General features: G+C 52.2%; 11 protein-coding genes across 11 annotated transcripts; 7 read left to right on the top strand and 4 right to left on the bottom strand.

Annotated features, from left to right (window-relative positions):
- Positions 1-421: 421 nt before the first annotated feature.
- Positions 422-1,708, top strand: P152DRAFT_19164 (uncharacterized protein). Its single transcript, XM_033674259.1, has 4 exons — positions 422-1,075; positions 1,160-1,483; positions 1,534-1,614; positions 1,695-1,708. Exons 1-2 carry the CDS (start codon positions 526-528, stop codon positions 1,402-1,404), a joined length of 795 nt encoding a protein of 264 aa, XP_033539063.1. The 5' UTR covers positions 422-525; the 3' UTR covers positions 1,405-1,483; positions 1,534-1,614; positions 1,695-1,708.
- Positions 1,709-1,882: 174 nt separating this feature from the next.
- On the top strand, positions 1,883-4,182 carry P152DRAFT_386685 (MATE efflux family protein subfamily; the record flags this gene model as incomplete). Its single annotated transcript, XM_033675845.1, has 8 exons — positions 1,883-3,328; positions 3,389-3,427; positions 3,474-3,509; positions 3,565-3,648; positions 3,706-3,817; positions 3,865-3,902; positions 3,949-4,037; positions 4,095-4,182. 8 exons carry the CDS (start codon positions 1,883-1,885, stop codon positions 4,180-4,182), a joined length of 1,932 nt encoding a protein of 643 aa, XP_033539062.1.
- A 357-nt stretch (positions 4,183-4,539) lies between these two features.
- P152DRAFT_454013 (uncharacterized protein) lies at positions 4,540-5,822 on the top strand. Its single transcript, XM_033678499.1, has 3 exons — positions 4,540-5,054; positions 5,114-5,692; positions 5,763-5,822. Exons 1-2 carry the CDS (start codon positions 4,954-4,956, stop codon positions 5,583-5,585), a joined length of 573 nt encoding a protein of 190 aa, XP_033539060.1. The 5' UTR covers positions 4,540-4,953; the 3' UTR covers positions 5,586-5,692; positions 5,763-5,822.
- On the top strand, positions 4,680-5,013 carry P152DRAFT_18727 (uncharacterized protein). The gene has a single exon (XM_033674228.1). The coding sequence runs from the start codon at positions 4,764-4,766 to the stop codon at positions 4,947-4,949; it is 186 nt and encodes a 61-aa protein (XP_033539061.1). The 5' UTR covers positions 4,680-4,763; the 3' UTR covers positions 4,950-5,013.
- A 799-nt stretch (positions 5,823-6,621) lies between the features above and the next one.
- P152DRAFT_463582 (uncharacterized protein) lies at positions 6,622-8,687 on the bottom strand (the record flags this gene model as incomplete). The annotated part of the gene is made up of 2 exons (XM_033680514.1): positions 6,622-6,649; positions 8,104-8,687. 2 exons carry the CDS (start codon positions 8,685-8,687, stop codon positions 6,622-6,624), a joined length of 612 nt encoding a protein of 203 aa, XP_033539059.1.
- Positions 8,688-8,899: 212 nt separating this feature from the next.
- On the top strand, positions 8,900-11,099 carry P152DRAFT_18687 (vacuolar basic amino acid transporter 2). The gene is made up of 2 exons (XM_033674223.1): positions 8,900-9,443; positions 9,500-11,099. The coding sequence occupies exons 1-2, from the start codon at positions 9,111-9,113 to the stop codon at positions 10,985-10,987; spliced, it is 1,821 nt and encodes a 606-aa protein (XP_033539058.1). The 5' UTR covers positions 8,900-9,110; the 3' UTR covers positions 10,988-11,099.
- P152DRAFT_18692 (uncharacterized protein) lies at positions 11,099-12,821 on the bottom strand. Its single transcript, XM_033674224.1, has one exon. It carries the CDS (start codon positions 12,726-12,728, stop codon positions 11,211-11,213), a length of 1,518 nt encoding a protein of 505 aa, XP_033539057.1. The 5' UTR covers positions 12,729-12,821; the 3' UTR covers positions 11,099-11,210.
- Positions 12,822-14,068: 1,247 nt separating this feature from the next.
- Positions 14,069-14,776, bottom strand: P152DRAFT_387171 (cysteine proteinase; the record flags this gene model as incomplete). Its single annotated transcript, XM_033675872.1, has 1 exon — positions 14,069-14,776. A coding segment is annotated over one exon (708 nt), but the record flags the coding sequence as incomplete, so codon positions are not given.
- Positions 14,777-19,319: 4,543 nt separating this feature from the next.
- P152DRAFT_18667 (uncharacterized protein) lies at positions 19,320-19,756 on the bottom strand. The gene has a single exon (XM_033674221.1). It carries the CDS (start codon positions 19,676-19,678, stop codon positions 19,397-19,399), a length of 282 nt encoding a protein of 93 aa, XP_033539055.1. The 5' UTR covers positions 19,679-19,756; the 3' UTR covers positions 19,320-19,396.
- Positions 19,505-21,544, top strand: P152DRAFT_408038 (uncharacterized protein). The gene is made up of 3 exons (XM_033676911.1): positions 19,505-19,729; positions 19,810-20,331; positions 20,395-21,544. The coding sequence occupies exons 1-3, from the start codon at positions 19,724-19,726 to the stop codon at positions 21,283-21,285; spliced, it is 1,419 nt and encodes a 472-aa protein (XP_033539054.1). The 5' UTR covers positions 19,505-19,723; the 3' UTR covers positions 21,286-21,544.
- Positions 21,545-22,151: 607 nt separating this feature from the next.
- Positions 22,152-23,255, top strand: P152DRAFT_387297 (NAD(P)-binding protein; the record flags this gene model as incomplete). The annotated part of the gene is made up of 3 exons (XM_033675882.1): positions 22,152-22,927; positions 22,986-23,160; positions 23,208-23,255. 3 exons carry the CDS (start codon positions 22,152-22,154, stop codon positions 23,253-23,255), a joined length of 999 nt encoding a protein of 332 aa, XP_033539053.1.
- Between the last annotated feature and the right edge of the window lie 22 nt (positions 23,256-23,277).

The following is a 23,277-nucleotide window of genomic DNA, read 5'->3' as shown; positions in this document are numbered from 1 at the left end:
TTCACGAGCCATGTTGGTTTATCTGACTGCTGCCTGCTGCCTGCTGTGGCGGAGGAATGACAGGGCGCTTTAATTGCTCCTTGGTATTGCCCGTATTAATATGATCCTTCGAGCGACATGGAGTGATAATGCTGTTCAAGCAGGAATCAGGCGTGCCAGGATCAAGTGGCAGGCTTCATGTTCGATGCGGATGTGGCATCTACAGTCCGCCAGTCTTTTCCATTATCCATTTGGTCGAGGAGGCAGGAGTTGAACAATGCTGAATGCATCATCCATACGCCTGTGAAATGTGATACGAGCGTTATAGCAGTTTGCATTAAGAGTTTGAGACTGCCGCTAAGGTTCGCTGGTCATAATCTCCATCCTCTAGTTCCGCAGGACGAAAGCATTTCTCTAACACCCTGACACTGGTCGAGATCCTTCACAATTCCACCATCGCGCCCCCCAACTGAGGCGCTCGCACGCGTCGCAGCTCTCCGCCATCACCTCCTCCCTCCCGCTCCACCAGCCCGACACTTTCGCACAATGTCCTTCTTACCTTCCGCCCCCTGGCGCGACGCCTTTCTCTCCCACATCTCCAAGATGCCCATGCCAACCTTTGTCCTCTCGACGCTCCACCGCGCACCGCCTGGTTCATTGACCGAGTGGCTCCCACGCGCACGCACCTGCGTCTTCCGTGGCATGTGGTGCGCGTTGCCGGAGAACGATCTCAATAATGCAGAGAAGAACCCGGCCGCGTTCGAGAGCGATTGCGTCACGTTCACGACGGATAAACGGATGCTGAAATATGGAGAGATCTTTGCGTCTGGGGAGGCACCGGCTGGCGAGGGTGTCAGTGGAGGAGGGGGGCCGGTGGAAGCGGTGTGGTGGGTGGAAGAAGTGGGATTTCAGTGGAGGGTGAAGGGGAGGGCGTATATTGTAGGAAACGACATCGACGATGGCGGGCTAGGCGCGGCGAAGGCTAGAGAAGCATTGCAGCAGAGAATGGGCACCAAAGACGAGAAACAAGTAGCTGAGTGGACATGGTCAAGAGAATTGACGGCTCATTTTGGCAACCTAAGCCCAACCATGAGAGGTAAGCTCGACTTGTTATGCGACCACTTATTGATTATCACCGGACTTGCGCTTGAGATGATCTATCCCGTACTAAACAACGTAGGCACGTTCAAGAGACCTCCACCAGGAACACCGGCCGATAAGCCTTATGACGATAAGACCCTTCAGCTTGGTACCAAACTCAAGGGCCTCGACGACGCAGTTGCTCGAGAGAACTTCCAAGTCGTGGTGATCGTGCCCGACGAAGTGGAGAAGCTGGATTTAAATGATCCGGTCGAGGGGAGGAGGCATAATTACATCTATCAGGCTCAATCAGGCCGGTGGCATATGGAAGTATTATGGCCTTGAGGTGGTGTCCGAAATTGGATATGCCCAAACCCCTCAGATCGAAATCACAAAGGGCGTGGTGAGAGAATGTGGACATCAGGTCCCGCTGCCTGCAGAACAAGAAATCCAGACCAATCCTGATTAAGTTAGGGTGTTCACTCATCAATGGCTCGCTGCTGGTTTTTTCTTTTCGGTGCATGTACGGACTACGGAATAATGCGGATTATTAAGGTATGACTGTTGGATGTCCCTGTAGTTCGTACTACCTAATGGCTACTATCATGGTCAGTGGTTAATATTTCTTGTGCTAGTTATCTGCACGACGGCATAACTGAACCATATACACCTTCTTTTGCGACTACCAGTATATTAACTCTTACTCTCCAAGTCTTGGATTACCTCTCCTCTTTTTGCATCCAGTTATCGGCTGCAGTGATTTACTGGTGCCCGAGCTCGGCTGCGGGGCACCACATTGCCCCACGATTTTCCCGAGATCGATATGCCTTCAAAGACCGGGTCTGGTGGCCATATTGTGCCATACGAGGCGCCAGCAACAGTGCACAATGCAGCCAATTCCCCGGATAATGATGTCGAAAATGCGATTGAGTGGACAGAGACCGAAGGCTGTGAAGATGCGGTTGCCTACGATTCAGAAGATTTCGTTCATCTGGACTGCTCCTTGTCTGGGGGCTATCGGCGACCCAGCATGGCGGCTTCGGGACCACGATCACTGGGCTTAGGCGGACCAATTGATGATCATGTGAATCACAGGCTCTCGGAGAGAGAAAGACACTTAATGCACGCGGAAGAGCGCCAATTGTTGCTCGACAACCATTGCATTGGGCCGAGGGAAGACCGGAGTGGAGGCGAGGGCAACGCGATCCAGCAAGCTGGCGAGAGATTTTTACAGTCATTCCCTAAGCTCTCTGGTATAAAGGTCGTCGAGGAGCCTACAACGCCTAAAAATCTACCCTCCGCCAATGAGCAATCCCCTCTCCTAGGGCGTCAAGAAGAGAATCTTGAGTCCAACGATTCCGAGAGCATTGACAAGAGATGGGAGGAGGCAGTAGCAGAGGGAAAGATTACAACAACGTGGCAGCGAGAGACACAGGTGCTGTGGCAGTACTCTCGGTCTCTCATCCTCACGTTCATGCTACAATACTCCTTGCCGATGACATCCATCTTCACGCTCGGTCGAAAGGGGAAGATCGAGCTGGGAGCAGTCAGTCTCGGCACCATGACCGCTAACATCACGGGCTACTGCGTATTCCAGGGCTTGGCCACGAGCCTTGACACCCTGTGTCCGCAAGCCTACGGTGCGGGCAAGAAGAAGCTCGTGGGATTACACACGCAGAGGATGTTCTTCTTTCTGCTCTGCGTCACGATTCCGATAGGCGCTATCTGGTTGAGCGCAACGCATATCCTCAAACTCATTGTACCGGAAAGGGAGACGGCGGAGTTGGCCGGTCTATACCTCAAGGTCGTCCTCTTCGGCACACCGGCATATGCGGCGTTCGAGAGCGGTAAACGGTTCGTCCAAGCCCAGGCGCTATTCAGTGCCACGCTATGGGTATTGCTCATTTGCGCGCCGCTGAATGTGTTGCTGAACTGGCTGCTCGTGTGGAAATTGGATTGGGGCTTCATTGGGGCACCAATCGCTGTGGTGTTCATCCAGTATTGCCTGGCCCTGTGTCTATTCCTTTACGTTCGATTTGTGAACGGCATGGAATGTTGGGGAGGGTTCGATCGGCGGGCGTTTGCAAACTGGTGGCCGATGGTCAAGCTTGCCATCCCTGGATTGATCATGCTGGTGGCCGAGATGCTTGCGTTCGAGATCTTAACGTTGGCAGCAAGTTGGTTTGGAAGTACGGAGCTGGCGTCACAGTCTGTCTTGAGTACGATGGCGGCCTTCGCATTCCAGCTACCCTTTCCACTGAGTATCTCAGTAAGCATCCTCTCCAGCCTGTACAACTCAGTTCCCGCTTCTGACACGAGAACTCACAAGGCCTCTACAAGAGTGGCAAATCTGATTGGAGCGACGTTGGTTAGTATCTCATCCTCGATCTACATACATATTACTGACTATGCAGGTCGATGCCGCTAAAACGGCCGCGAAAGTCTCTCTTGTAAGCTAGAAGCCCATTGTGGAATGCCATCATTACATTTGCTAACAATCTCTAGGTCGCCGCTGCTGTTGTTGGCTGCTTCAACATGGTCATGCTTTCATTGCTTCGGGAATATATACCGAAGCTCTTCACAAACGACGTGCGCAAGCCGAAGGCCTTCAATGTGTTGGGATTACGATGCTGATACTAACTCCAGCCCGATGTCACCTCCTTGGTCTCCCACGTTCTCCCCGTGTGCGCAGCCTTCCAACTTTTCGACGCCGTAGCAACGATGTGCAGTGGTTTGCTAAGGGGACTCGGAAGACAAGGTGAATGGATTTGTTTGCGCCTGCGGAACCAAGCTGACCGAATGTAGATGTTGGCGGGTATGTGAATCTGGTTGCGTACTATGTGGTAGGTCTTACGTGAGCTCTATATATCATAAGTCTGACAAAGTTAGATCGCCATCCCTATCTCATTTGGACTTGGATTCGGGTTTAGTTTAGGCTTGCCCGGGCTATGGATTGGCCCGGCCATAGCGCTCGCCGTGTAAGTGGTTACCTGAGTATGCCCTTACATTACCGCTTTTGACTGACCCTTGGATAGAGTTGCAATCGTTGAGGGGATCTTCCTCTATTGCAGTAATTGGCAAAGATCGGTAGATGATGCAAAAAGAAGGAATGCAAGCCATTGAGAGGTGATAGCGTGAAACGGTTGAAGGAATATGAAGTGATTGCGCGGTCCATTACTGCTACTCGTCGACGATGTGGTGATAAATACGTAGGGCAATTAATGTAAAGAATGATTCTTCTATGGAAGATTTTTTCAACCTTGAACTACTTAGCTGGAACAATAGTAAAGGATAGTAGCTAATGGATGTTCATAAATCTGTAAAATCTGATGGATGATTTGATGTCACAGCAAGATGGAAGTGAACAAATCGTGTGTGCTGCATCGTCAGATGTCGCAAGGAAGAGAACACATTCAACTTCACTTCACAGACTTTGCATCAACTCAATCTTTCATGCTCATCAACGAACCGTCCATTATCCCCACATACAGTATTAAAGACAAATCTCAATGCAATATCAGCATTTATGCTTTAGAAGATACAGGTAAGTGCAACTGGGCCTTTGCTGCTGTCAATATCTCCTTCGGATTGTATCACCGTATTTGTCTCTTGTCGATACGGGACCTACCATAATCATTGAAATTATTCCGAGCGATCGATACCTCTCCATTGCCAACTTTATCATTTTAAACGACAATAGTAACATGACCTCCCAGCCTGCAAAGCTTAACCTTTTCGAATTCCTCCACCTCATCTCACCAATCCAGCCGACCACCCCAAGTGGCTATCCATCCCCATCATTCATCTGGCTCGGCATTTGCGTCGCCATAGTCATTTTAGTCTGCATCTTCGACTCCATTAAAACCTTCCGCCGGTGCTTCTTCTTGTAGCACGATGAACGACGCGGAGAAAATTCGCCAGCGCCTGGTCCAAATCGGAACCTCGCTCAACGATCTCATCAGAAGCATCGAAAATGCAGAGACTCTGCCGCCATGGTGATCACCATTAACATCCTATATCAAAAATGCGATTTGCTGACGAAATTCGATTTTAGGCCGGCAATTCTTAGAACAGTCCAGCTCCTCACAAATCCGTTGACATCTCTAAGACCTGCCCTGCAGGCGCAAGTGCTGAATTCTATGCACGTGTACCCTGCGTCAAAGTTCCCGGGACGCACAGAAGAGATGATGCTGCAGCAACTGCTACGCAAGAAGCTTGACCCGAAAGTTGAGGATTGGATTACGTCCATGTCAAAAGAGACAGACGGCGCACCACTCGGTGAGGGAGATTCGACACAAGGTTTCAACGATTCGATGCTTGAAGAATTGTGGGACTGGGCTGGGCCGGCCGCGAACGAGGTTGCCAAGGAGGTCCTTATGCCCGATGAGGAGGATGAAGAGGAAGAAGATGAGGAAATGGCGGACGCGGATGAAACTCGGGCTGGAGAAGCGCAGCAGCAGCAAACCACCGTCCCCGGAATGTCTTTGGAGCAGGTGTTACGGTTCACAGTCATGGGCCAACAATGACGAGGTTTCAACATATGATTCCCGTTGGAACAAGGTCTTTGCATTCCAGCCACGACGCCATGAAAAAACATCATGTCGAGCCCATCACCTGGTGAGACACCTGCTAGGTTGGTCCTATCGATACCTGCGACACCTGGCCGCCTAGTCAACCGTGACGCTGACACTGAATTTTCCAAGTCCAGTTGGACCTGCTGTTGGTTTCCCAGCCCTACCAGTCGTAACGGGGAAGAATATTAGGCCACCGGTCACTCTACCGAGACCGGCAGTGCCATCGCCAATAACCGTCCCCGTTGGAGCCGATTCCTCGCACACCATTTTGGTAGAGACCGTGAAGCCCGGGTTTGTGGTCGTGGACGCACATGATGTCTGCATAGAAAGAGATGGTTGTTAGTATCAGGATAGGAGGGCTCAAACTATTCTGAAAGCGAGGGTCCGCGCAGTCGAATGGTCACTCGTTCTATACACAGCCATAAAGATGCGCGGCAGACAAAAGCGATGATGAAGAACTCGTCGAGATAATGGGAAACTTATCCGAAGATTCATACGCGGTCCATAGCGAAAACCCGCCGCATTTGGTAAAAGACGTATATGTGAAGGTCGTTGCTGTGACAGTTCAAGGGACCGCGGACTGGAACACAAGCAGCGTGCAAGTTGGGGTGGCCATTCCACGTTTCTCTAGCCCGAGTTCATTCGCGACTGGGCTTGCGGAACTGCGATATCTCGTTAGTACTCTACATTCTATCCTGCGTTCATATCCCCACCCGTCGTCAGAGCCTTCTCCGAGACCTCGTTGCGAAACCTTGCGATCAAGAAGGGCACTCACATGAGATGGGCGGCAAGGCCGAGAATCAGAGTAGTGTACTTCATCGTTTATTATGACAGAGTCTTAGCATAGGTTGAGGATGTGATCATGAACCCCTTCCATACTCTCAGGGCAAACCTGGGTGATTTTATGCTACATGATCTCATGACATGAGAGAACCAGTCTGCGAAACCGCTATTTTTGTGTCCATTAATAGCGAGCCATGAAACCATCCTATATCCGGTTGAAGTGCTCATAGGGCCTATCAGTTTCCGCCACTAGGTGGTTCATTTGGATGAACAGCTTATCCTGAGCGCATGTGAGATCGTGAGCCGCTCTAAATGTTGTATGACAGGCCCAGGTATCATCCTGGACTATTCCTGGCCGAGGTTCATGCAAGATCCCGGTGTTCATCAACTTAGCCGGCTTAGCTATCCATGACACGCTGGACAGTCCATGTCAGGTTTACTAGCCTGCCTCGATCGTTTTTACCTTCGCGCCACCCATTGTGGTGGAGAGCCCAATGGTTAGAACCAAGAATTGTACACATAACATATCCGGAAGACGAAAGGAAATTCACAAATAATTTCCGAGCGGCCGATACTTGACAGTCTTGCTTCAGCATTCAAAGGCAGGATCAATATATGTAGAATAGGGACTCAACAGTCACAGGGATGAGGAGAGTCGACGGAAATCCCGCTGGAGTACGAACATGCCCGGATATACCAAATTACCGCAATTAGTTTAGATAAGGGTAGAATGGGTTGATGATGATAGGACACGGCGAATCCGAAGAAGAGGAGCAATGTGTGAGGTTGATATCTAGTTAGTTACCACGGTCATGTTCCAAAAGACGGGATATGCCAGAGTGGAGGCAGGATCACTTGAAGCCGAGTTTCGATAGACTTTTCATTGAGTTATCATCCTCGTCATCAAAGATACACTAACACTAGCGGCTGATATATAAACATGGTACATATGCAATTCAGACGCCAGTTGCTCCAAAGCTCGATCGGCCCAACCATCGTTGTCGCAATGGAAACCAAGGAGGCTAGAAGTTTGTCGATTGGTTTCGGCGCATCTAGTCGGTCACGTGGAAAATGACATCGCCACACTCAGCCACAGTTTACGTCATCATATCCAGTATCATCAAGCAGTCATGACTGTTTAAATACCTTTGAACTCCGGTGCTGATTCAGTTATAGACAATATACATCAACTATTGAAGTCTAACCCTGACTACTAAACATCTATTCTCTTATCCCTTCAAACGATACATCCCAAACACACGATCAACATGGGTCTGCCGAAGAAGACCATGGAAAAACCCTCGACCTCCGAGACACGGGAGGGCGTCGCCAAGGCCATTGACAACCTGAAAACCCAAGCCCAGCAAGATCCCAAATCCGCATCGAACACGGCACAGAGCTCACAGGCATCAAAGAGCGAGGTTGAACGTGCGGCCGAGAAGTTGTACGAGGAACGGATTGAAGAGGAATATGCGAAGCGGGAAGGTGGCGCATGATGGGGGTTGCTAAGCGTCTCCCATCAGTCCCAATACCAATCTTTGGTGAAGACTGTCAACTACGAATGTACTCGGGTATCACAAATGGATATCTGGATATAATGATTAATATCAATAATGTGAATTGATGTCTCGAGTTGTTTCATGTTCCATCAAGGGCCCGTTTTAGAAGCCGCTGCGCATCCTCCGACATCCCCGTGGCCAACTCTTGTGCAACTGTTCTGCCCTCTACCGACATCTTTGCCCACGTCTTCCGTAGGATGTCGACAACCTTATCGTCTCCTCCTTCCTTATCGTACCCATTCTTGAACTCCTCGAATTTGTCTTCGAGGAACACCAGACATGCCACATCCTCCAGCAACTGTGTGTCCGCATCGCTCTTCAGATCTTCCTTCCGTATCAACGCCGCCACCCTCTCCGCATCCGCTTCGCCGTATCCCGCCTCCACGCAGAGTCGACTGACCAGTTCGGCTTGCCGCTTCTTCAAGAACGTTCGCCACGAGTGGTATCCCACTCTTGTCATCGGGTAGGAGGATCGCGGGACCTCCCAGCGACGGAAGTGCTGGGCGCGGATGGCGAGGCGGAGTGTCTCTGGAACGTCGTCGAGGGAAGGGCGCAATTGGGAGAGGAAGTGCGTCATTTTGCGCGAATAGACGAGCTCATATGCTACTTCATCCCCCTCATGGTCGACTTTGCGAGGGTCGAGGCTGTGAGCGCCATCGATGAGCTCTAATGCCGTCTGGAAAGGTGTCGATGAAGTCGTGTCTGCTGCCATTGCGATTGGCGCTAAAGATCGCGAGCTGTCTCTTGCAGAAACGTATCTTCCTTGGGTGGTGCTGAGGCAAGTGATCTTGTGCCTAATTGGATGCTCGGAGGGTTGGGATAAGTTAGTCAGTTAGTCGCTACACTGCGTTGGCGGTGAAGGACTAAAGAGGAGTTGACAGAGGTGACTGGAGGAGCTAGATTTTGCAAGCTGCAGGTCGCCACCGGATTCTTGAGGCTTCAGGGCTTTAGGCTGCCTAAACTGGTGGGGTTCTTGCTTGGGGAAATGCCGATGAACCGATAAGAATAAAGAAAGAAGGGAGACAGGGCGGGTCGTCTGAATATTGATTTCTCTATACAGGTAATTAGGTATTTCCTTTGTGGCCTCACTGCTTCAAACTTGGGACGTTCAAGCGAGTTGTTTTCCGTTAATACAATGCGATTTGCGAGCGGGGCAGAGCCAAAAGTTATGTCTTCGTCCAATGGTCAGGCCTCAGAGACTTCACCTCTTCTACCCAAGGTACTATCAGAGAACAATGGCGAGCTGATAGCACCTACATTCGACCCGGGAGCTGGTCTCGCTCCGGAGGGCGCAGATGCATTCTATGAGCGAGATGAGGAAGAGATTGGAAACCAACAGGATGCCAATGGAGGGGGCGATGATTTGGAACGTCAGAGAAGCAATGATAGCAGTAGATTGAAGCAATTCCAAGGCGATCTGGAGCTTCAGAAGAAGATGAAGTACTTTTTGCCCGCTGTTGCAATTGGAGTAAGTTCGATTATATAGATGTGGCTCTAGGAATTCACGATTAATCCGGTATTCAGGTGTTCCTCGCTTCCGCCGACCAAACCATCATTGTGACTTCGTCTCCAAAGATCGGTACTGACCTCCATGCGCTGAACAACACGTCGTGGATTGCCACAGCATACTTCCTGACCCTCACCTCGTTCCAACCCTTGTACGGAAAACTGTCCGATATCTTCGGCCGCAAGCCATGCCTTCTCTTCGCATACGTCGTCTTCGGACTCGGCTGCCTCTTCTGCGGCCTCTCGCGCAACATGACCGAGCTGATCGCCTCCCGTGCCTTCGCCGGGATCGGAGGCGGAGGAATGGTCACAGTGGTATCCATCATCCTGTCGGATACCGTGCCCTTGCGCGAACGTGGCAAGTGGCAGGGCTACATCAACATCATCTTTGCTTCGGGTTCGGCCGCGGGAGCGCCCCTGGGAGGCATCTTGGCCGACAGTATCGGCTGGCGATGGAGCTTCCTGATCCAGGGGCCCATGTGCTTCATTGCTTTCTTCGCGGTGCTGTTTGCATTCAAGGCGCCGACACGGGATCACTCGCACTGGGCCGAAAAGCTGAAAAGAGTTGATTTTCTCGGAGCCACCTTCTTAGTCCTGGCTGTCTTCTTCATGATGCTGGGATTGGACAGGGGCAGTAACGTTGCCTGGGCTGACAAGTACACCATCACTGCACTGGCGCTGTGTGTGCCCCTAGCGGGCATTTTCCTCTATGTCGAGATGCGAGTTGCGGCGGAACCCTTTGCACCGGGACACATCATCTTCGAACGCAGCCTCGTTGCGTGCTATCTGGTCAACTTCTTCGCCTATGGCGGATGGATGGCTACCCTCTTCTATGTTCCGCTCTATCTCCAAGCCGTCTTGGGGTTTACCGCGACCCAAGCCGGCGTGATGCTGATTCCCGTCATAGTATGTGTGGTCTCCGGGAGCCTTGTGGGAGGCTTCTACATGCAGCGAACCGGACGATACTTCAAGATCACCGTGGTTTCCGCTACTACGCCAGTCTTCGCGCTGATCTCCATCGTGCTCTTCCTCGGTGTCATCCAGACCACCCCCCTCATTCGCTCCATTGGCATCATTGTCAGCCTCTCCATCTGTGCGTTTCCGCATGGCGTCACCGTCACAACCACCCTGATCGGGTTGATTGCAAACGCTCCGCCATCCTCCCAGGCCGTGGTGACTGCATGCTCGTATCTGTTCCGAAGTCTCGGCTCGGTGTTCGGCCTTTCCCTCGCATCGACCGTAGCGAACGCGTCGCTCCGAACGTACATCGCTCGGGCGATCGCCGAGCACCCCGGCGCTGCACCCCCTGATGTGGATCCGGCTCAGCTTGCCGCTATGATCCGGCAGAGTCTGGATACCATTGCGAAGCTCGACCCGGAGTTCCGGGCAGTCGTCAGACAGTGCTTTGCGCTTGCTAGCAGAAATGCCTTGGCTTGTCAAGTGGTTTTCGGTTCCTTTGCCGCTGTAGCAGTGTGGGGAATCAGGGAGAAAGCACTGAGTAGATGATCAAAATCATGACCCTGCGGGCAGAAGCCATTCCCATTCCGCTATTAGGGGATGATTTACGCAGCCGGCTAAGAAGAGACACAGGGCTAATCATGGTGAATGAAGATAAATTTGACGAAGGCTTGTTCTAACCGGATCGGGTTGTCCGAGCTTGATGAAGACATGAACAAGATACCCAAATGAATAAAGGCCATACATGCATATACCCAAAGGAATGTTAAAGTTACAAACTTCTGATACTAAAGCGGTTCCGTCGCCGCTGCCTGGAACCAACCCTCCGTCCACGCAACGCCCCCTTTGCCAGCACCTTATTCAAATATGTCTGAAAGCTGGTATCATGGCCTCGGAAGAGCACATTGAAGATGCGCAAAAAGTACCGGATATCCTTCCTCCAATGCTCGTCCTTCGGTAGTCGGGCGCGATGCCACGCCCAAGGCAGCGCGATCCGACCGACGAACCGTGGCAGATCATCCAACATCGCCACCACGGCGTCCTGGAACTGCACCTCCAGCTGGACTTGCGGAACGTACCGCGCGAGGAAATAGATCGCAGTCGGGATGAAGAGATCGTGGGGCCAGAGCTGCTCCTGCTGGACGCATCGTTCATGCAAGTAGCTCCCGGCCGCGTCACGGGTCGCTGCCGCGATGTCCTCGGTGCGGATCCAGTGGGTGTAGAAACTGTCGATGATTTCTGGCTCGTAGGATGGCTTGGTCTCCATCTCAAGTAGCTTCATCATCGCGGTCTCTAAGTCGCAAGGCTCCGGGTGCTTGTCCCATTGGATGTCGCTCTCTTCGATCCATTTCATAAACGGCAGTCCTATGGTGAGGTGTGGTATCCTTCGGGGGTGAGGCGGGCCTGACCTGTTCTTCTTGATGCGAATGTCACCTATCAAAGGATTCCAACACATGGCGTACTGTGCTCGTTTTCTTGAAACTTCGGGCAAGGACATCGTGAGATCCGTCGTTTGACAGACTCTCAGGTTGATAAGAGCCCACTTGATCTGCGACATGACGAATCGACCCGGCTTGGTGGTACCCGTTGCGTCGCCGTCTCTCTCCATCGGCCTCCGCTTGCGATTGCTGTATCTCACACTGTTGCTGGAGCTACAGTCGACCGCTCTGAGACTTCGCCAATGATGGTGGTCTTCCGGAGTGCGAAGCATCAGTTCTGAATCCGGTGACTCTGTCGGGTCGCTGGGAGCGGCTTGTAGGGCGCGGACTGAACGATGTCGCATTTGAGGCGGCTCCCCATATTTCTCTTGCGCTTCAGACGATGTTGCTGACGATGAGGCCCGATATGTCGAGCCTGGCTGTGTTGACCCGCCTGTAGTGCCGATGCTACCATCTGAGGGCTTCGATCGCAGCGAGTTCCTGTCGCTTCGTAACCTTGGAAATATCAATAGCTCATCTTGGTGCGAGCCCGGTCTACCTTTAGATAGCTTGGAATGGCGTCTCTTCAGAATGACAGAAAGAGATGGTGAATCCGGTGCTGTCAAGAGAGGGGTTTCCCATCTCCCGAAAGCGTCCCATGCTTTTTGAGGATTGGCATTGTCTTCAACCCGCTGCAACCATCGAACGATCTTGGCTTTCGCGCTTCCTTTCTCGGCCTTTTCTTCTTGTTGGGCGCATTCGAGTTGCCAGAACTTGACGCGGCAGTCAAGGCAATCGCTCGCGTGGATATTGAGGGCGGTCGACTGATGATACCTGTAGCCTGCGTGGGACGGTTGGCTTCGGTTGGGCATGCTGGATATTAATTGATCTTTAGCGAGAGAATAGGGTTATGATAAACGATGGATGAGTTGGGGGTGCCTGATATGCCAACGGTTAGCGATGAATCTTCGAAACCGGTAGACATAAGCATCGTCGAAGTTCCTACAATCACCGTGTCTCAGCTGTGTGTCATGGTCGTGATGCCCTTTCTGGTACGCGTGCGTCGAAAGTTCCCTCTTTAGCTGCCCGAGATCCAAGCCAGGAGCCACTGAAGGAGCCATGAAGCAACGAACCAAGTCCAAGAGAGATTCCGGAGAGGTGCCCAGGAGCGATCATACCGCCATACAGTTCCATATCATCTGGGTGATCGGTATTCGATGGATGGAATTGGTACACCATAATAAGACAAGCGATTTGCTGAATGTGGTTTTGGCGAGTGAGTCGAGTTATTAAGCGAATTTGGGATAAACGAACTTGGATAGAATAGAGCGACTCTCCATATTTGATCAAATGCTCATCTTGCCTAGAGCTCGGCTGTGGGTATCATATACAGAGTGCTGAATTATATCCGATCCCCAAGATCTTCGAACCATAAAAACAATTGCGAAACCCGAATCTGCCTGTATATCGTGTCCATGTGTCTCTGTCAATCCCCATGATGATTCCGAACCATGACACACTATCGCAGAAACCAGGATTTTCCTCCATCGCCCAGTCTCTCACATCTCTGCCCTTCGCCGAATCTTCTCACATCCACTCGCTGATACCCGACCTTCGCAGTCTCGCCAGTAACCAGCCAAGTCAGGCGCGCTCACCAGCCAACTTCAACCTCTCCAAGCTCCCACCCCTGAAGAAGGAACTCGAAGCTGTCCGACCGAGCACACACTCCTCCTAGGCCATCATCCCCGGGAGGCACTCGAGATCAGCAAAAGGTGGACTTTCTCGAAGCAAGGAGACAATGCAAGTTGAAAACAATCAGGCGTCGACCAAGCTCCATCCCTCCAAACTCCCACCCATGAAGAGATAACCCAAAATCCGACCAGACATACACCTTCTACCCCAAGAGAGCTCTCGGTAAAAAGGGAATTTGCTCACAAGAATCCACAAACTGTGAAAGCGGGAAAAGAGGAAAAGGATTGGTTGAGATACCTTCGGTTAGTAGAGCACAATCCACAAGACGCTGGCCAGGCTATCTCGTAGAAGTGACTACATCACTTCGAGTCGATCTCCGTCTTGAACATGATGTGAAACATTGGGAAAGTGGAAAGGGTTCGAAACCAATGATAAAACTCCGCTGACAACGACACCAAATTTTTGCGCCCGTAGGCTGATGGATATCCTCATGATGTGTCTGAGAACTGCTGCTCTCTGTTCATAGTCGTGGAATGCTGGCAGCCTCCAACGCGTCCAGCTCCATGACCTTCTTCAAATCATCCCAGCCAAGATTCAACTCTTGTTCAAACGGCAGGGCAAACTCACCCGTGAACCCTCCATTGCACAGGACCGCCTTGAGCCAATATCGGGCGTTCGGCATGCCCGCCGCAGTGACTTCCTCTATTGTTGATCGGCCCGTGACGGTCGCGATCGCGTTCCAAATGGAGAAGACCCCGCAATCATTCCCATTGGTCTGCGAATTGGTGGGACCGTACGAGACGCGCCACTGCACCCGCTGCTCGTAGATATCGTCGTACAACTGGCACTCAAGGATGTCGTGGAGTGCCTCGATGACGTCCGCGCGTTTTCCGTGCATGCTGTCGAAATAGTGAATTCGCTTCGGCAATGGCTCGATAACCACCATGACCCAGTGGTTCCCAAGGTGGACAGGAAGGACGAGGAACTTGCAGTAGAGGAGGTTGTTTTTCACGAGTTTCGCCCGGTTGAACCAGCGGCCCATGGTTGCTGCGCCGGCACCGCCTTCTTTCTCTTTCGTCTGATAGGTAGTGAACCACTGCGTGCCAAGTGCTCCGACGACAGGAGGGTTGTTTTTGCCCCGAGGAGGTTTCGTGGTTGTTGCGTGCTGTGCGGCAGCTTCGGTGAGGTATTTGAGGACGGTGTTGATGACATTGTCGTTCAGCCACTCTTGGTCGGACAGGGTCTGGAGGTCTCTCACAGTGACAGCTTCTCTCTCGCGACTTGAGATCGGTGCGTGGATCTGGAGATGCGTCTCGACGTCCTCCACCACCTGACGTTGGGACTCCGACAACGCACAGATGAGTGGAGCACGCTCGACTGGGGACTCCGAACCAGCAGAAGGAGATGGTGAATATTCTGACACCGATGATGCTGGCGATTTCCCCTTCGCCTGGTCTTGCTCAGCCCGATTTGTAGGACTCAATGCGGCTGGTGATGCTCGAGACGATATCTCGATGGGCCGGAAGGCGAGCGGTTGGAGGCTGATTCTGCCAATCAATGCCGGATCTAACGCGTCGACAAATGAGGTGGCGGGAGAAGGGGTGTTTTCAAGGACGGACGGGGCAATCTGGCTCTGCTGTGAATGTGGTGTGGACGGCCCTGGAGCTTGTTTTGGCTTCGCACGGGCTGGAGTCGCCGGCTTGGGTTTACGGAAAATAAGAGATCTCGACTCCGGGGTTGATAGCTTCACTGGTCGCTTTGCTGGCTGCGGGGCGACAGCTGGAGTCGATGCCGGCGTCCGGGTCTCCGGTGTTTTTATCGCTGGAGTTTGTACCTTGGGAGCTTTTGTCGCCGGGGACAGAATGCTTTCGCCGGCTTTCTTGAGTGCGTGGGTGATTTGGCTGACCAGCCCGGTTTTCGGAGTCGGCACCACTTGGGCTGCTCGATCTTCCCCATGTCGTGATGCTTCAGCATGGTCGCTAGGCTTGATCGCCTGCACTTCCTCTCTCTCTTCCCCAAGTACTTGACGGCGAGGAGCGCGACGAGTGAACAGTCTTGACAGGTTCTTCAGGTGGATTCTGGTTTTTCCAGCCAGCTGGTTGGTGGGTGTGTAAACGATCGGGGTATGGACGTCGAACGGTTGCCTCGTCAGAGGTCTTTCGGCGGGAGTTGGTTGCCCCGACTGTGTCGGAGGTTTTTCGACGGGGGTTTGGACGTCGGCGGGTTGCCTCGACTGTGTCGCAGGTCTTTCGGCGGGTGTTAGGATGTTGGACGGTGCAGCTGCGGCAATCGAGCAAGGTTCAATCGCAGCAGCTGGAGTGGCAGGCATGACAGATGCCAAACTAGTCCTCCCCCAGAAATCCAGGGCGCCTTGCTCTGTCCACTCCAGCTGCTGGATTTCTTCCTCCTCATCGGAGATGTGGAAGCCGGCAACATCATCGGCGAGTTTGTCGGCGCTCATCTTGAGCGCCCTCCGCCACCCGTGGACGCGGCCGTTCGTCGAGCAATGCCGTTTGCCCACGTCTGGCGTGAGCTGGTTTTCTGTCTCTGGCGGCGACTTCTTTCGCTTCGGCAATGAGGGTGGGGAGGGCGCCTGTGATGGTGAAGGGACTGGGGTTGAGAGGCATTTCCTGTCGATGATGCGAGGTCCGGGAGGTGACGATCGACGCGTTCGTGAGCTGGATGCTGCGCGGCGACGCTTGAGCAGAATGCGAGGGTCGGGTCCGTAGCGTTTGATTACTTCCGATGACCGTCCCGCGTCAATAATCGCGTCATTCAGCATGTTTTGCACATTTGACGATGCGCAATTGCAAATGACGGGGACAATGCCATCGGTTGACACATACGGCCGTTTGCGCTCGTCGACGGCACGGAGTTGGAGAGAGCGACCGACAGATGCAGCTCCGGCGGCAGCGACGTTGAGGATGGCAGGGAGCCGGCCACTTCCCATGGTGACCATGAAGAGCTCCCATTGGTGGGGGCTAACACTCTTGGCGCGTCGCCCCCGCCGCCCTTCGGCCCGGTAATCCATCGGCACCCCGAACACGAAGTCCTCGCAGTCCCCTTCCTGGCAACTCGGCCCGAAGGCCATCTTGACATCCCCTGCTCTGGGCGGGACAATGCCAACCAAAGTGGCCGACCACCACTCCTCCTTTTCCCCAACATCAACATCTTCCTTCATCTCCACTCCCTCCATCTCGACAGGAAGGTTCCCTTCTTCTTCAAACTGCTGGTGTGAAAACATCACGTTAGTTGTGTGTTACTTTCAGTGTGTTGCTCTCAATGAGTTTTTGTGAGTGACTAGAAATTGGTGAGGAATTGATGTGAGAGAACTGTGTGAGAGAGATTTAAAGATGAGTGAGAGGAGAGTGAGAGTGAAAATTAAAGTGAGTGAGAGCTGGTAACCTTTCACTGGGAAGTTTCACTTTGGAAATTCATTTGTTGTTGCGATAATTGACCGACTGGCTTCTGCAAGTGAATTTTGACGACCACATGTCGCCTTGCTCGCAATCCCGTGAGACACCGACCTCAAGTTGCAGCTGGTGTTGACTGACAGGCACATAACCTGACTCTGAAGGAACCACGCTACCCCCAAAACATGGAGGTTGTGAAAATTGGGGGAAGAGATGGGAATTGGAGATACTCACCTAGAAGTTCAGTGAGAGAAGACAAGGAAGTACATGATGTTCTCACTCATGCTGCTCAGGGAGTGAGAAGGAATGCATGCTCAGGGCTCAGGGCTTGAGTCTCGAGTCTCTCAGAGACGGTAACATTACCTTCGCCAACCAGGCCCAGAACAAGCATACCAGGGAATGAAAGGGAAAGCAGAGGCATGACAGAGTGTGAAGACAGTATAAAGTAATTAGTTACTCACGTAGATATTTCCTGAAGGCAAGTCAGAGTCCATCTCCATCTCCATGGTTGGTTGCTGGTTTGCTAGTTTGGTTGTTTGTGGAGAAGTAAAGATGTTGAGGGAAGAAAGACGAGAGAGGATAGAAGAGAAGAAGTAAGAGTCTTAAAGGTAGATCAGGATTCGGGACGGTTGAAATTGCTGTGTGTCTCCATCAGTACCTACATCACCTTCGTCTCCTTCTATTCATATACATCCCTTTTCGTCAATAGCAGGAACCATTCACCTCAATCCTGCCTATTCCCGCTCCTCCATGACTATCAAGACCATCAATTGAATTTAATTGAACCTGCCTTGGTGCCCACACTTCCAGCAATACCACCAGTCCCCATTCTATAACTATTGGTTCTCGAGAATAGCCCCAATGAGCTTGGGAGGAGGGTCGGGCCGCTCCATAGACATATAGCACGCTCCAGTGTCCCTATTCAATTATATATGATGCAATGATATCCGAAATAGGTATACAACACAAGAGCTCGATGATCTGGGTCCACGCACCGGCTGCTTTCAACAAACGAAGCCGGTAGACTTAGGGATGAAACGCAAGATTGGAAAGCCTCCACCGGTATGTGCCCTCAGTGCAATCCGCTCGCCGCTACAAGCCTTTGACCGTCGACATTCTCACTCAGTTATATTGAACAGACGACCAGTCTTCGAGCTCGCCGAATTTCATTCTGTCAACGCCGTCTCTTGACTAGCTTGAGGCGCCATTCTGCCAGTGCGGTCAGTGTCGGATGGGGCGGACGATAGACATGTCGATCAGGTCGTGACTTCCATGACTTCCAGTACTATTCTCGAGTCCTCTGACCGGTTCTGTTAGCATTGTAGTTCGTTGTAAGGTAGTTGAGCGGATATCAGCTACCTTGCCTCCATCCGTACGGACATGCAGGAAGAGTCGGTCTGTGTATGTTCGCTAATTCCATACTTCTATACCGGAAAAATCAAATCAAATGCATTATATCCTTTCTTGAGCTGGTGACTACTCTGGAAGCGCACTTGGAGACCAGTATACTGCCCAGCAACGCAGTTCTGTGTCTTCGCCTGAATGGAAATGTCCCATGCCCAGTATGATGTACTTTGCCGTCCACCCTTTGCGAAAAGGACTTCTAATGACCCCTCGCCATTTCTTTTGTTTTTGAACTCATCCCATATTGAAAATTTTCTGGGCAGGAATAGATTATAGATGCCCGATTTGCTGATTGATTTTCATTCTAGATTCTACTGTGTCCGTTTCTGGCCAAAGCGCAAGCTTGATGCATTGATATGCAGCGGAATTGAAGGCATTGTCGCTTCTAAAATTCTCCAGTGGACAACTCAGCTATGACACACCTTAATGCTAGTACCGGAAAGGCATGAAGGGGTAGAGGGACTTCATCATATTGGTGTCGCATGCGATCGATGGAGAACTAGATTGAATCGCGTACTTGGATACTAGAACGAAGATCCCCCCAGATATACCTCATCATACAACATAACTATAACAGCCATTCAAGCATAGAACATTCGCTTGGCAGGCATTGCAAACTTGAAGCTTCTATCATTGACTTGGATAGATGTAACTACGAATATATGCCCACATGGCGAATTGTAAGAACACTCGCAAGGGACTCAAATATACCATAAGGTTTGCAGAAAACTTTTGTCAAGCCGGATATTGCCCTTCTTGACAAACATGAGAAGAAGCAGATCGATCGCTAACTAGTTGGTTGGCTACTACGGGTAAGATGTGATCGGGAATCCGGGATGTTTCGAGTGAAGCTAGGCGTTGTTTCATGTTTGCACCTGCCAGCACTGGGCAGGTGGTAATGTCAAGAATTAGTAATAACTCGAAGATCTGCCAATTGGCTAATTAAATCGAAGTCTTAAGCTTCACCTACGGAGTTTATGGAATACGGGGAGATACACGTGAGAGAGACGCTAATACTCCGTATTCCGTACCTAATCTCGGGTTGATGGTTGACAGCCGGTGATTGGTTGAAATGGAGTTAGACTGATGAATGTAACCACCTCCTTTGTTTCCAATCTCTCCCTTCTACAATGCTCATACTCACTGTTTAGTCGCTCATTCGCACTGCATTCGTTCTTGCTTTCTGCTCTCTCCTTCCTCCTACCCGTGAAAGGAACAGCGACTCCCTCTCGCTGTTTACCTTTCATCCGCTCCTTCGACCGCGACATCCTCCCCCTGTTTGCTTCTCTCTCCACCAACACGGGGTAGTCCATCCAGAAATACACTCAGCGACATCACGGTCTGATATTCAAATCAAAATGAAGGTAGGTATCTGTCTAGCATTAGTCTCCTCCAGCTAGACGCGCACCCCCTTCCCGTATATCCGATGCTGACCCCCCATTAGACCTCCCTCGCCGCCGGCGCACTCGCGTCCCTTGCGACGCTCGCCGCCGCGGTCAACCCCGTCAAAATCGCCGGCTCTCAATTCGTCGACTCCGTCACCAATAAACGTGTCATGATCATCGGCGTGGACTATCAGCCAGGCGGGCAAGCCGGATACAAGCCGGACGAGGACCGGGACCCGCTCAGCGATGCGGAAGTCTGTCTGCGTGACGCGACAATCATGCAGCAACTGGGCATCAACACCATCCGGGTGTACAATGTGGACCCGACCCTCAACCATGATGAGTGTGCGAGCATCTTCAACTATGCCGGGATGTACATGATCGTCGACGTCAATGCGCCGTTTGGCGGCGAAAGTCTGGATCGGAGTGATCCCGAGGGGTCATACCATGTGGGATATCTGTCCCGGACGTTTGGGGTGGTGGAGGCGTTCAAGAATTATCCCAACACGATGGGCTTCTTCGCGGCGAATGAGGTCATGAACGACATGGATACCGCCGAGAAAAACCCTCAGTATATCCGAGTAAGTCATGCCTTCGATGAGTGACTGGAAACCGCACTCTCTAACAAGTTCGTGTGAACCTAGGCCATCCAACGCGACATCAAGAACTACATCGCCAAGAACAGCGAGCGCGCCATTCCCGTTGGTTACTCGGCCGCTGACGTGCGTCCCATCCTGCAAGATAGCTGGGCCTACTTCCAATGCAAGATCGGTGACAACGACGTCTCGCGCTCCGACTTCTTCGGCCTGAACTCCTACAGCTGGTGCGGTGCCGACGCGACCTTCGAGTCCGCAGGATTTGACAAGCTGGCCACGATGTTCGAAAAGACCAGCGTTCCCGTCTTCTTCAGCGAATACGGCTGCAACGAGGTGACACCACGGTCGTTCAACGAAGTACAGTCTTTGTACGGGACTAAGTTGACGGCGTTGTCTGGTGGTTTGGTGTACGAATACAGCCAGGAGGAATCCAACTACGGCCTGGTGGACTCGTTCGACAACGGCACGGTCCACTTCCGCATCGACTACGACAACCTGAAAAACCAATATAGCAAGCTTGACATCGGCCTCATCCAATCCACCAGCCCGTCCGCGGCCTCGCAAGACCCGCCCCAATGCGACAAGTCCCTCATCACCAACTCCAAGTTCTCCAGCGAATTCAACATCCCCGACACACCCGACGAGATCACCGAGGTCATCAACTCCGGTCTGTCGAACCCCAACCAAGGCAAGCTGGTTCCCGTCACCAAGACGGACGTCGTGGGTGACATCTTCGCGGTCGACTGGACCCCGATCCAAGGGTTGAAACTCGTGGAGGTGAAGGACGGCGAGAGCAATCTCCCGAGTGGGGCGAGTGGGAGTGGGACGGGCACCTCGGGCGGGCCGGAGCCGACTAAGACGGGTGCCGCGAGCGCGATGACGGTGAATTCGATGTTTGCGTTGGTGGCTGCGGCCGTGGTGTTGGTGGTGAGCTTGTGAGGTTGATGGGACATGATGAATGGAAGGGAAGTGGCCTAGCAAGGAGTACATAAGGTCGGGATTCTGCTGTGCATGGGATCTTCGGCTTGTTCGTCTGCGTGGCATGTCGAGGTAAAAGGTTTTGATTCGTGTAATATTCTTCTAATTGTCTGCTAGCGACTTTCGAGTAGCGAAGCATGGTGTATGAGACGGCATGGCAAATCATTCGAACGACTATCTATTCCTTACCATAACCATTGAACAAGGACCGCTTTTCTCTACTACTAAAGGCCTTGTCAAGATGTGATTCCATCCTTGCACGCCTTGTTGCGGACTTTGTGACTGCGTCCATGTACGGCGGTAATTGGGCGTATCCTTTCCAATTAAAGTCTCGAATATACAGCCGCATACGCGTCTAGAGATACCCTCCTTATCGCACCGGCAGTCATCATATCTTGTGTCCCATCTTGAACACCTGTACGGTATTGTGGCGCTCCCGAATGCGGAGGTTCGGCTGCTGGTGGAAGCCTATCTTAACGCCGCCTATCTTTAACGCCGATAATTCTGCGATCCGCATGAGAGCGGGGATATTACGTTTTCAGACGCCATAGTTAACCTGTAGTATCACATATACCCCGAGCAGACTGCTCTAAGCAGAAGTGTAAATTCCGAATCTATTCCTCCTAGCGACCGATAGCTCCGCAATGCTCATTTATAAGTGTTGTGTCCCTCAATTCGCCCGACTAACCCCTCCGAAGCTCGCAGTTCAGTCAATCCTCCATCTCGGATCTTCGAGAGTACAACCGTTCTTTCTAAGCACCTTCCCCAAAGCGTCAAGTCCTCCTTTTGGCCCTCCTATTTCCTCTCATTATTTCCATTCCTCCATCATGGCATCCAATCCCATCCCATCCACGATGGCCGGTGTGCAAATCGCCGAGAACGGCGACACCTCCGTCCTGCAATACACCACCCACCTCCCCGTCCCGGAGCCCCAACCCGGACAGATCCTCGTCAAGAACGCCTTCATCGGAGTCAACTACATCGATACCTACTTCCGAACCGGCCTCTACAAAGCCCCCTCCTTCCCCTACATCCTCGGCCGCGAAGCCGCTGGCACCGTGGCCGCGCTCGGCTCAGGGGAGACCTACGGACTGCAGCCCGGGGACCAGGTTGTCTTTATGCAGGAGGGCACGTATACTGAATACGTCACGGTGGGCGCGGACCGGGCATACAAGCTCCCGGACGGGATGAAGCCGGAGATCGCGTGCGCGGCCATGTTGCAAGCGCTAACGGCATGGACGATGATCCGCGAGGCGTACGAGGTGAAGAAGGGGGATTGGGTGCTCGTGACAGCGGCGGCGGGGGGCGTGGGGGGGTGGCTGTGCCAGTTGTTGAAGCATATAGGTGGTCGGACTATCGCCGTGGCGAGCGACGAGACGAAGAGGGAGATGGCGAGGAATTATGGTGCGGAGGTGTCGGTGGGGTATGAGGAGGAGGAACTGAGGAGGGTGGTGAATGAGAAGACAAACGGTGAGGGCGTCAAAGCTGTGTTCGACAGTGTTGGTGCATCCACGTTTGATTTGACTCTGAGCTTGGTGGCGCGGAAAGGCACGATGGTGAGCTTTGGCAACTCGAGTGGAGCGGTGCCAGCGTTCCAAATCGCGTAAGTACCTGGGTTCATTGGATGTTGAAACTACATGCCAGGGCTAACATCGATCCAGCCGGCTCAGCGCGAAGAACATCAAGCTGCTCCGATCGAGCTTGTTCCCTTATATCCAGACCAGGGAGGAGTTCCAGAAGTACATGGGCGAGGTGGTCGACTTCCTCATCCACCACAACATGGGATGTAAGATCCATGAGATCTATCCGTTGAAGGACGTTGCTCGGGCACACGCGGTAAGTTCAGAGACAACGATGGCGTGGATTCCCGCTAACATTTATAGGACATTGAAAGCCGTAAGACAACGGGAAAGCTCCTTTTGAAGCCTTAAGTGGCATGGAATCAATTCAGCC

The sequence above is a fragment of the Eremomyces bilateralis genome (assembly GCF_010015585.1).
Source record: "Eremomyces bilateralis CBS 781.70 unplaced genomic scaffold P152scaffold_1, whole genome shotgun sequence".
Taxonomy (NCBI): Eukaryota; Fungi; Ascomycota; class Dothideomycetes; order Eremomycetales; family Eremomycetaceae; genus Eremomyces; species Eremomyces bilateralis.
The sequence above is the reverse complement of the archived record's forward strand: the minus strand, read 5'-3'. Positions and strand labels throughout refer to the sequence as shown.